Below are 12,250 nucleotides of genomic sequence, written 5' to 3' on the forward strand. Positions count from 1 at the left end.
CAGTACCAGTCAAACGCTTGGACATCAGGATTTGTGGATTAATGTGGCAAAAGAATAAAATGTTATATACCTAAATATGTTAGGTTGTATATATATTTTATATGAAGGGTGGATATTCTAGATCATCTGACCAGTGTTGTATATATGTGGGTAGGTAGGTATGTCTGTATGTGTACATCACTAACCTGCTGAGTATGAGTGTCTCCTCTCCATTAACCCAGACTCTGACTACGTCTCCATACTTCTTGCTGTAGTAGTTAGTAGCTGTGCCGATACCAGTGCAGAGGAATCTCAGGTATGACAGCAGTGGGCCCAGACCCAGACAGAAAGATGGACCTGCAACAGCCAAATGCCAGTTCACATATTTCAGCAAAAAAAAACCCTGAGGATTTAATTGCTTTGCATAGCAGAGTCAAATAACAGAGCAGTGAGTGTGGGACGTTCACCTGGGACGCTGCTCTGTCTGGTGTGGCTCCATGCGAGCAGCAGCGCACACGCCACCAGCGCCAGGGCCCTGGTTGACACGGAAACCAGGTCAGCAGCCACCACCGCGTCCAAGCCGATGGAAATCATCTCCAGCTCACAAGAGGAGTTCAGGTCCATGAGATCGCTGAGCTAGAAACCAGCAGCGCTCTGCGTCAGGGGGGAAAGCTGCTCTGTAGGTCAGGGCTCTCTTTTTATACGTCGTCTGAGCTGGGTAGGAGCCAGGTCAGGGTAATTCAAAAGCCCAAACAGCTTAGCAAAATGGTAAACAATACACTTGTAACCTTGAGGGTTGAGGGTGTCCTTGAGTGTACAAGAAAGCGTGTGTCAAGAGAGTTCAGGCGGTGCATGAAATCATGGAATCCAGAGGTGGAGGAGATGTTTGAAAGTTTGGTGACGAGAAACAAAATCTTCTTTGAACATCAAAAGCAGCTGATGATAAACTGCTTCAACTGTACGTCCTGCTGGCTGGAATCTGTTGTTTGCCCAAAACATCCAACACAGTTTCAACACAGACTATTTCCATGCATCCATCTGCTGCAAAATGAGAATCACACTCAATGTTCGTGGCCAGATGTGACATCACAAAGGGAATGGTTATCAGAGCTTGGGAATTTACACAAAAGAAGTGAAGTACAGACACAGTTTCCTGTCAGAAAGACACTGAGAAGGTGGCTTGTGCAGAGTGGAACCTCAAAGGGTTGAATGAGTGCGTCCTAAACTGCTCAAAAATCTAGAATGGACAGAAATTTGAAAAAGAAACAGAATTCTGCCATTGAAAGTGCTTCAACATTTTCAGTGATTTTATAAGAATGCAAAGAGAACAGTTGCTCTATTTGTTGGTTGTTGTTGTTGCTGTTGTTGTTGTTGTTGTTGTTGTGAGACCATGTAAAACTCAGGAAATGAATTAATGGCCTGAAAAGTCACTGAGGAGAGAGCAGTTCTTTCTAATACAGAAGCAGCAGCATTGATATGAGCAACGCTTTAAAAATAAATATCTAAAGGAATAAAGTGAAAAGTTTTGCCTTCTCTTGAGTGTCGTTCAAGACTGCACTGATTTTCAGATACCAGTAGATTTCCACTTCTGAATTTGCGACAAAGCCGGCGCTGTTTGTCTTTATCTCTGCAGACTTTATCTTTGCCGGCTTTATTTTCCTATTCTGTATGAGCCACTTTGTGAATTCACTCACCGCCCACATTCGAGTCAAGTATGCGAACCATTGAAACGGCCGACTGTGCGCTCGGGCTCCACCGTGATACTGCTTGTCCTGTGCGATGGCTTGGACTGAGATTCTTCTGCTAGACTAGACACAGAGCGCCGGCCAGGCCTCGATTCTCTGCAGGGAGGGAGGAAGAAGTTCATGTAACCTTGTTTCTGGGCTTTAAACACATCTTGGTCTTCAGGACATTCAGCGTAGAGTTAAAACCAAGAGAGGCTTTAAGCAATAGTGGCTATTACATACTATGTTCATATCCTGCTTTGAACTCGTTGGTTGGAGTGCTGCATAAATCGTGTAATCATTGTTTTAACGTGCACTGTTGCCTTTAAAGTTGGAATATAATCATTTTAACATTATTTCACTCATTTCACCAGGATACTCGGGACACTTATAATAATCACAATCACATACTAGTGATGGCTGAAGCATTTAAATGTAAATAAATAGAGAATTGTGGGCAACAGTGTATAATCTATTGAAAGAGCAGAACCCATAAATAAGATCTAATAATCAAATGTATTATTATTATTATCATTATTATTTGAATCCTACTACATTCAAAATGTCTGCTAATTTGATTATGTATCGTATATATATATATATATATATATATAATAATAATAATAATATAGTAATTATATGTATGTAAATATATGTGTATGTGACATGTGTTTGTTTAATGTGTTTATTTTATCACTTACAATATTCTCAAACTATAGAGCATTTCGACTGAAACGATAAATTAACCAGGAGAAACATTGCAGATATAGTTCTGAACTTTTCTTTTGATCATGTGCCATCCATCTGGCTGTCCTTGGCGCTGATGACTGAGATGCCGCAGTTTCCTCAGCTCAATGCACGAGGAGGGACGGAGATTAACAGCTGCACTTCAGGAGGAGGATGCGAGACCGGAGGGGGTCATCGGAGACCGGTGGGGTGGGGTGGGGTGGGGGGGGTTGGGTCATGATGACATGTCATGTTAGTGGATCCAGAGCGCAGTGAGTGCTCTTAAGAGTGCACGTGCCGGAGGAATTGAAGCTGTTTAGTGAAGGACTGCCAGCGACCTACAGCCTCGGGCAGGAGCAGCGCTGGACCTGCGTCTGACAGGAACCCTGTGTGAATGTGTGAACAACAGTTCCTGTAGGCCAGAACACGTCTGCAGGAGACAGAGAGAGAGAGAGAGAGAGAGAGAGAGAGAGAGAGAGAATGAGAGAGAGAGAGAGAGAGAGAGAGAGAAGTCTTCTCAGGAAGCATCAGGGAAGCTAACCAAACCAAATGCTGTGTGTTATGATTGTGAATAAAGTCATGACCGGGGGAATGAATGAGCCACTTACTGCTGTATGATGGCGTAACAAAGTCTGTTATACTGAAGAATGGCTGCCTATTTTGCTTTGCTTGGCGGACCAAATCGAAGCAATGGTGGCTGCAGCAATAGATGGAAGCTGTGAGGATGTGACAGGGACGACTGCTGCAGAGAGAGAGAGAGAGAGGGGTCAGAGGGAGGCTAGAAGAAGTTAGGTAAGCGAGGGCATGAAGCGGAGGAGACTCCAGCGAAGCTCGTCCGTTCGCATGGCGTTGCTTTTCTTCCACTTCAACTCTGCTTTTGTTCTTTAACTTCAAGTACGTAAATGCTGCTGCGCTGCAAGTTGTTATCTCAGTGTTGTCATGCATACATCATACATATGTGTGTGTGTGTGTGTGTGTGTGTGTGTGTGTGTGTGTGTGTGTGTGTGTGCCAGTCTGCCCACGGCAGTGCACTAGAATGGGTCATGCTGAATATAAATCAGGTGACTGAACAGGCAGGGGGTTTATTCCCAGACAAGCCCAGAAGATTGTGTAATGCCCACTCCTACATTACTGCTTTGCTTGTGCGCGCACACACACACACACACACACACACACACACACACACACACACACACACACACACACACACACACACACAGCCCCTTCTCCACTTGGTGAACAACACAACAAGCCGTGTATTTGCCAGTCTGCCCTCAGACGGACCACTCGGATGGAGCGCAGACATTGCACTTGACTGGACTCCTTCCGCAGCGGCACAACAAAGCAGACAACACCTCAGACTTCGGCCAATGAGTTCCTTCCTGTCGGGTTGATTTGTCTTGGATTTTCTGGCAGCAGAGTGGAGACATTCAATATTTCTTTTATCACCGTGCTGGGTGTAGTGTCGCTCTGTGAATGCTACGGACGGAAGTTGACCCTCAGAAGAAAGGAGGCGACGTGGTGACCATGTGGATCCCGACGCCCAGCATGACTGTCCCCCAGCGGATGGTGCTGTACGGGACGTGCCTGGTGGCCCTGGTCAACTCGGTGGGCCTGCTGGTGCTCATGGCTCAGCAGAATCACCAGCGCACCTGGCTGGAGCAGACGGGCGCCAGGCTGACGGAGGTGGAGCAGAGCTCGGTGGTGGAGTTCCTCCAGGAGGTGCCCAGAGGACCGGCGGGGATGCAGGCCAGACCTGCACAGCACCAGCACCAGTACCAGTACCAGTACTCCAGGAATAAGAGGAGCGACGCACTGGAGAAGGAAGCGTCGCTGGAGCACCAACTCCTGGAGGAGGAGCAGGAGCAGCGGGGAGTCAGCGAGCAGGAGTCCAGCCAGGAGGTGGGAGAGGAGACGGAGAAGAAGAGGCACGAGTTGAAACACAAGCATCGGCACAGCCAGCAGCACAAGACTCACGTGCAGGACGACATGATGATGATGATGACTTACTCCATGGTTCCGGTGAGAGCAAACTAACTGGCATTGATGCAATATTATTTTGTTATTGCTGACAAATGCTGGATGAACACAACAGAGAGGCTGCAGATTATTATTATTATTATTATTATTATTATTATTATTATTATTATTATTGTTATTATTATGTCCCAAAAGTAGTGAAATGTGAATGTTCTTCTCCTCAGATCAAATTGTTGATTGACATCTGCAACAGTACCAAGGGAGCGTGCATTGCCGGTACAGTGTGTCATAGTTAGATACTTCACAGCTGAACATTGTGTCAAAAAAAAAAAAATGACAACTTCCTGTCTCTAATCCACCCAAACCCTCTGTCTCTCTTCCAGGACCCCCAGGACCACCTGGTGAGTGAATGTGGCCACACTGAAGTCGCTCCTTTGTTGCCTACTGACCCAAAATGTTACTGAGTGGAGTGTGTGTGTGTGTGTGTGTGTGTGTGTTGCGGTAGGTTTGCCTGGTGCCGACGGTATTCCTGGTCATAATGGCACTGATGGCATCCCAGGAGTGAATGGAGAGCCCGGGGCTGATGGGAAAAGAGGGAAAAAAGGTAACAAAATAGTGTCGTCTCTATTCTTTGTCCTTCCCTACACAGTGTCTTCAGGGGCTGTTGGCCACTTTAGCGGAGAACTGGTGCTGCTATCACACAGCCAATGGCTTGAATGTAACCAGGCGTTAGGAAGAGCAAAGAAGAAGAGGCCTACACAGTCAGTTTAAATCATACGCAGCGAGTCGGCGCATAGAACCCTGCTGAGTCTCCTGACCCATCCATAATGACATCACAATCCAACCAAAGTTGAGTCCGTTGGGTTTTACAAAAGAGTGAATGGGTTTTAAAAAGTGGCACACGCACTACAGCAATTTACAGACTATAATTCCTACTCGTGGCTTGGAGCTAAATGTAGCGGAAGCTCCTGCCCACTTGTGCTTTGCTCTACAATGACGTGACGCACAGCTCAGCCAGGCAGCTCAATAGAACACTTCACCATGCGACAATGGCACAAAGTGTGTTCGCCCTGTCATGTCAGAGGCAGTAGAATAAGTTTTGCATGTCTTTACCAGGACCTGCTGGGGACAAAGGAGAGCCGGGTGAACAGGGAGCCAAGGGAGATCCCGGCCCCCCCGGTGAGAGTGGGCAGCCGTCCAATGATGTCATCATCGAAGGTCAGTCCAATCCAGCGATGCTGTTTTGACTTTTAGACTCACATAAAACTTTCTTTACAACCATGGAGTTGGGACATTGCCCTCTTCTCCCTGACAGGACCACCTGGCCCTTCTGGTCCTCCAGGACCTGTTGGCCCTCCTGGACCCCCTGGTCCCCAGGGGCCCGCCAGGACAAGGCACCACAGGGCTCATCTTCAGGCTGCCCACACCATGGGTACAGTGCCTTCACACACACACACACACACACACACACACACACACACAGACACACACACACACACCGTGGGGATGATCGATACATCCACATAGAGGTTTATCGCAAAAGTGTCATGGAAACACTTTATTCGTATGTACACTTCGCTGGACGTGACGTACGAGGTCACGTGACCAGTTCACTTCAAGTGTAAAGTAATCAAAGAGAAAAACATAACAGCCATTCTTGACAGCAAACAAACATAAGCAAATGTAACTCTCGGGGGACGAGAGTTGACGAACCTGGAGAGAACCCACGCAGACACGAGGGAACATGCAAACTCCTCACGGAGAGGCCCGGAATCGAACCCACGACCCTCTTGCTGTGAGGCGGCTGATTACTGCACCATCGCGTCACCCGATTGCTGACATCCCCTTCTTTTTCCTCTCTTTAAAGGAATGTTTCATGCGATCCCAAATGATGAAACCTCACCTGGGAAGGAGGGGACAAGGTTTCCCACAAAACCTGTGAAGACCAACGGTGCGTTTTGCCGAGCAGCGCGTCTATGTATATGAGCATTCACGCAGCAGTGCAGTTGTTAAGCCTCTGGAGTCTGTTGTTCCGTTCCCCTTCCAGAGTGTCTCATCAAGTCCCTGATCAACCCCAGAAATGTCACCAAGATGAAGATGACTTTTGGCACGTGGATGAGAGACACAGCGCTGGTCAACGATGAGCGAATATGGGTGGCGGAGCACTTTTCTGGTGAGTTGGTAACAGATGACAGATTGTGTGATTGTATAATAGATTAATAGATAGGTTAATAGATAATAATAGATAATAGATAATAGATAATAGCCGAAATAGCCGGGCGCTGTTTGTTTTCAGCAGGTGGAGGTGAACATTTTTGTGTCTTCCCCCTTCAGGTCGCGTGCTGAAGGAGTACGAGAGCATCGGCGCTTTTGAGAACAACAGCAGCCAAAGTTTGGATGTAGTGAAGTTCTACCAGGGCTGTGGCAGCACAGTTCACAACGGCTCCTTTTATTATCAAATTGCAGGCACCTCCAGTATCGCGAGGTAAGTCGCCAGTCCGCATACGGAGGCACCGTGATGCCAGGGCGACATGGGTGATTCTACGGCCCCGGCAGTCATGGGAATACATAGAACACATGTACGCTTCAAATGATATATGGCAGCGGTTCTCACATATTTTTCCTTATCATGAAGTCAAAATTTAACGACAGACTGGGATGGAGCAGGATTTGAACTGCCCACCTTTCGGTCATTGGACAACCCGCTCTACTTCCTTCTGTGCTTGTTCTTGCCTCACAGGTACGACTTCCAAACCAAGAAGCTTCACAAGCTGGCCATCGAGAACGCCCAGCACCACAGCCTGGCCTATCTCTTCCAAAACTCCAAGACCTACTTCAAACTGGCCGCCGACGAGAACGGCCTGTGGCTGATCTTCGCCTCCAGCGTGGACGAGAGCATCACGGTGGCCCAGCTGGACCAGAAGACCTTCTCCATCACGTCCTACATCAACACCACGTACCCCTGCAGCAAGGCGGGCAACGCCTTCATCGCCTGCGGCGTCCTGTACGTCACCGACACCAAGGACACCCGGGTCACCTTCGCTTACGACCTGCTTAAAGGTAAACCGGTCAACATGACCTTCGACCTGAGGCCCCCTGGTGGAGTGCTGGCCATGCTGTCCTACAGCCCCAAGGACAGACACCTCTACGTGTGGGACAACAACTACGTCAGGCTCTACGTGGTCCACTTCATCACCGACGAGTGACGCACCGCGGATGAGACGCAGGAACTGATTGAGTGCAATAGCAGCTGGTGACAGTTCATCACTGGAACTGGACATGATTTGCTCTGAGAGACTCACTGGAATATTATACGGTTGCCAAAATGTCATTCAGATACCTAATTTGTCAGTGCTCGTAGGCCGACCAGTATATATCCTATTTATAGTAGTTTTGGTGCCACTAATAGCATGACAGTTTTCTTTTATCTTCAATTCAATAGTATAGGAAACATTTACTTATGAGTAAGGTGGTTTTTGTGGTTGTGTTTTCAAAGTTGTTGTTTTTGCATGACATTTCTTTCCATGTGCATGTTGTCGACAATATTATGTACATACGGGACATCTGTTTGCCCTTAAAAATAAAGAAGCATGTCTTTTTTTTAATTCTTGTGGTAGAAAAAAGAAAAACCACAGGGCCAAAAACCCATGATGAAATAAAAACAAATTTATTCACTTTACAAAGGTAAAACTTGGACCATGACCTGTTCTCTCACACACTTCCAGGCTCAAGTGCCCCCGTGAGCGTCTACGCATGATATTGGCTTGTTCTGCATTATTACATGCACACGCACATACACACCAGACATCAGTAGGACCATCAGTAGAACACTTAAGATATATACAGTACACATAGTGGGCAGAAAGAGGGAGAGAAACACAAAATCTCTTTAATAAATACAATACATACACTTAACCAAAGTTACAACTAATCCAGCTGGTATGATACAAACAAAAAAATAAAGAAATGCTTTTATGTTTGTACAAGCTGTTGTGTTATTTCATATATATATATATATATTTATAATTTATATATTAAAACTATTTCAAACGTTTGACTACTAGGCCAAATAAAGCCAGACATTCATTTGTATAGAACAGTTTTCCTCTTCAATAACCTATTTATCTGAAATAAACTTTTAGTGTCTCGAGAATTTGAGTGCAAATATCTATTCCTCGTGGATAAAACAGTAAAAACTAGAAGTAACGCACACTTACATACAGTACACTGTGTAGCTTGTCTCCCGGTCAGACACAGTAAAACCCCTTACATTCCTAAAATAAAAGGCAATAAGTTAAAACTGTTTCAAAACGGAATGATCGAACAAACAAAAACACATAAATAATTTAAATACTAAAATCAGAAAGAAAAAAAAAACAGAGAGGAAGAAAAAATTCATATTGTGCAAAACCAGAGGAGGACCTTTGTGTTTCTGCTTTGGGTGGGTGGGTGGGTTGCTTGTTCAGGTTGGGAGCAGACAGATGGACACATTGATATCACGGTCACAGGGGATAAAACACGTCATCTTCCCAAAAGCACTGTGCTAGCAGCCACACACAGACACACAGACAGACAGACAGGTGGGCGAAGGGGCGGGAGGGTCGGAGGCCGCACGTGTGACACACAAGCAGAGAGAGCGAGCGCTCACTCCGCGGTGAAACCGGGCCTGAGCTCAGCTCAAAAATGAAATGGAGCGCAGATGCAGGTTCTGGCGGCCCTCAACCTTTCATAAGGGGCCTGGAGAAGCCAGGCAGCAGAAGGCAGGGGGTGAGGTGAGGGTGAGGTGAGGGTGAGGGTGAGGTGAGGTCGGGCAAAACCAACGGGAGAAAACAAAAAGATCAATGCAGATTCCAACAACTCGATTCACACTGGAAACCACTAACTTAATTACAAACCACAGTGCTGGTTACAGTAGATGCTAAGAGAGTTCAGCGGTGGGCACAAAATGACGACAGTTACACATTATTATCGTTGAATTTTTTTTTTTTTTTTTTTTTTGTCTTTTTTCAATTTCTGCTTGAGCACTTTTACAGAGCACTATCAATAGACCTGTGATTGCACCGCGGAACGAGAACAGGACATGCATAGCTTCCCTATGGACACACTCTAAGAGTAGAGATTCCTCAATAAAATGACAATATATCTAGCTTTTTAAAATCAAGTATGATGCCGTTTGCTTCAAACTCTTGTTTTCAGCCTTTGGGAAAGGAAAAAAAAAAAAAAAAAGATATTTGCAGCTCTGTTTCTCATCCACAAGAGGATTTACATGGACTGTAAACCTGCGGGTTAATACATGCTGCAAAAGAGGCCAAAAGAGACGACATCCTTTGATTAACTCTTCCCCATCCACCGCAACGTTAATGCCTAGTGAGTGTTAGTAAAGCTGCTTTCCCCCCCACCCCCGACTCCCCCCGTCTCTGTCTCTTTTGCTCTTTGGACCCTCTGGGAGAAAGTGGAAGTCGGCGTTACAGGATGTCGACCAAACTGCTTGGGATGCTGTAACGGTCGGGTAGGACCCTCATCTTCAGGGTGCCGTCTGCACCGCAGGTGAAGATGCGGTTGCCGGGCCGCGTCTCCACTTGCATGACACCGGCGCCGATGTTGCGGAAGATGGACTGCTTAGCGTGCTCGGTGCTAAAGGAATGCATCAGCCCGTGTCCGGCCAGTTTCCACACCTGGAGTTAGAAGACAGCAGAAAACACAGCATTACGTACAATAAACTGTTGCTCTACAATTTAAAAAAAAAAAGAAAAAGTTTTGGGCTTTTTTTGCACCACAGCCTTATATGCGGAACCGCATTACTGCCACCCTAGAATAAAAAACTGCTCAGTATCACATTATAACATGAAACTATCGCGTTATTTTGTGATCATTTTCGCAGAAATGCGCTTGCATCAACTGGAGTTGATTGAAAAGGAACCCACAATAGGATTCAAAGGACGTTTGAGGTTCAAGAAATCTAGTTGAATCTAGCTCTATAATCTGTGTACAAATACAATAAAGCATCCAACACAGAAGGATGGGACGTCGTCCTCTCTACGTGACTGAGATCCCTCCTCATACCGTCGTTTTTGAAACTAGAGGTCAGTAAATCAGTTTTTACTGACACCTCCTGACATGAAGATCGCCTACAGCTCCGGCGACAGCAACTGGTCGAGGAATGAAAAGCTGAATTTCACGCCAACGTGTCCAAACGGCTCGATTATTTCCCCCCCCCCGACGTCGAGAACTCAGTTTAGTTGACGTGAGGCTGCACACGTGCGTAAATGTGTTGTGGCAGCTCGGTCGGCGAGTGACGGGCGACGCGTCACCTTCATGTTGCCCTCCGCCGAGCCGGTGACAAAGAAGTCTTCGAAGGCATCCAGTGCGAGGGCTTTGATGGCTGAGTCATGGGCCTGGAAAGTGTGGAGCAGCTGCCTCTGGCGGATGTCGAACACGCACACGAATCCCTTTCTGCCTCCGGTGATCAGCAGCTGCTGCTTAGGGGCGTACTGCAGCACAGTCGCTCCATTCTCATGGCAGGGGAACGCTGGAGGTTGGTGGGAGGGAGACGCATGAATAGATTAAAAAGGCCCAAAAAAAAAAGTGAAAGTAAAAGGCATATTTTCTTATTTTTTCAGAGACTGGAATGTCAGGATGTCTTGAATGGATGAATAGTTTTGTTTACAGCGGAAACCGTAAAACAAAACCAAAAACAAATTTGCACTTTATATACACACACAACAAAAATACAATAACTCTGCGAACAAAAAAAGGAAGAAGTAGGCTCAAGCCGTAGCTTATTCTTGCCTATCCCACAATATTAATAATACAAGATAAAAAAAACAAAAAACAAAATATGGTTTACATTATTCTTCATAATTGATTCACAATTTAATAATTTATCATGAAGTATTTTGCCATTCAATATTTTTTTTAAAGATCTACACATTTTCCAAAATGGAACTCCCAAAAGAGAAACACATCTATATCTAAACAGACCATATATTCTATTTAGTCTTACCGTGGACCATGGTATTGCTTGGTGAAATCAGGGTATCCCACAGACACACGTTTCTAAAGGGAGGAAAATAAATGAGAGGTTGAATTGGTCTGACACACAGTGACAGTGTTGCAGGTTAAACGACGCTGATCGCTCTCAGCTGGTGCGAACCTGTTATCGCTGGACTGTCCTGCAGTGGCGATGAGGCTGGAGGACGTGATGAAGGCGAAATCACCGCAGGTTTTAGTGTGACACTGCCAACTCTGTCAGCAGGAGCGGGTCAACAATAAAACACCATTACTTTACAGCAAAGATAGACTTCATTAAAAAATGTAATCTGCAGATGTGGATGAGCGCCATGCTGTGTACGCTAGAGGTTGAGGAGGTGGAGGAGGTTGGGGAGGTGGAGGAGGTTGGGGAGCTTGAGGAGGTTGGGGAGCTTGAGGAGGTTGAGGAGGTGGTGGAGGTGGAGGATGAGGAGGAGGAGGTTGAGGAGGTGGAGGAGGTTGAGGAGGTGGAGGAGGTTGAGAAGGTGTAGGAGGTGGTGGAGGTTGAGGAGGTGGAGGAGGTGGAGGAGGTTGAGAAGGTGTAGGAGGTGGTGGAGGTTGAGGAGGTGGAGGAGCTTGAGGAGGTTGAGGAGGTGGTGGAGGTGGAGGATGAGGAGGAGGAGGTTGAGGAGGTGGAGGAGGAGGTTGAGGTGGTGGAGGAGGTTGAGGAGGTGGAGGAGGTTGAGAAGGTGTAGGAGGTGGTGGAGGTTGAGGAGGTGGAGGAGGAGGTTGAGAAGGTGGAGGAGGTTGAGGAGGTTGAGGAGGTAGCGGAGGAGGTTGAGGAGGAGGAGGAGGTTGAGAAGGTGGAGGAG

The 12,250-nt window shown here is 46.5% G+C and overlaps 2 protein-coding genes across 7 annotated transcripts in view; one reads left to right on the forward strand and one right to left on the reverse strand.

Moving 5' to 3' along the window:
• Nucleotides 1-3,721: 3,721 nt before the first annotated feature.
• On the forward strand, nt 3,722-7,925 carry gldn (gliomedin). The gene is made up of 10 exons (XM_076048649.1): nt 3,722-4,451; nt 4,634-4,685; nt 4,793-4,810; nt 4,915-5,013; nt 5,526-5,627; nt 5,725-5,841; nt 6,277-6,360; nt 6,457-6,582; nt 6,744-6,894; nt 7,150-7,925. Exons 1-10 carry the CDS (start codon nt 3,906-3,908, stop codon nt 7,613-7,615), a joined length of 1,761 nt encoding a protein of 586 aa, XP_075904764.1. The 5' UTR covers nt 3,722-3,905; the 3' UTR covers nt 7,616-7,925.
• Nucleotides 7,926-8,060: 135 nt separating this feature from the next.
• Nucleotides 8,061-12,250, reverse strand: part of dmxl2 (Dmx-like 2) — a 37,168-nt gene continuing 32,978 nt past the window's right edge. For all 6 annotated transcript variants that reach the window (XM_076048611.1, XM_076048637.1, XM_076048633.1 and 3 more), the window contains 4 exons: nt 11,563-11,654; nt 11,413-11,465; nt 10,721-10,938; nt 8,061-10,084 (listed from right to left, as the gene is read on the reverse strand). In XM_076048611.1, the coding sequence (XP_075904726.1) occupies nt 9,875-10,084; nt 10,721-10,938; nt 11,413-11,465; nt 11,563-11,654 (573 nt within the window). In that variant the 3' untranslated portion in view covers nt 8,061-9,874. The remainder of the gene's footprint in view (nt 10,085-10,720; nt 10,939-11,412; nt 11,466-11,562; nt 11,655-12,250) is intronic.

The sequence above is a fragment of the Nelusetta ayraudi genome, unplaced genomic scaffold, assembly GCF_046127955.1.
Source record: "Nelusetta ayraudi isolate G7.1 ecotype Tasmania unplaced genomic scaffold, CSIRO-AGI_Nayr_v1 ptg000005l, whole genome shotgun sequence".
In the NCBI taxonomy this organism is placed as follows: Eukaryota; Metazoa; Chordata; class Actinopteri; order Tetraodontiformes; family Monacanthidae; genus Nelusetta; species Nelusetta ayraudi.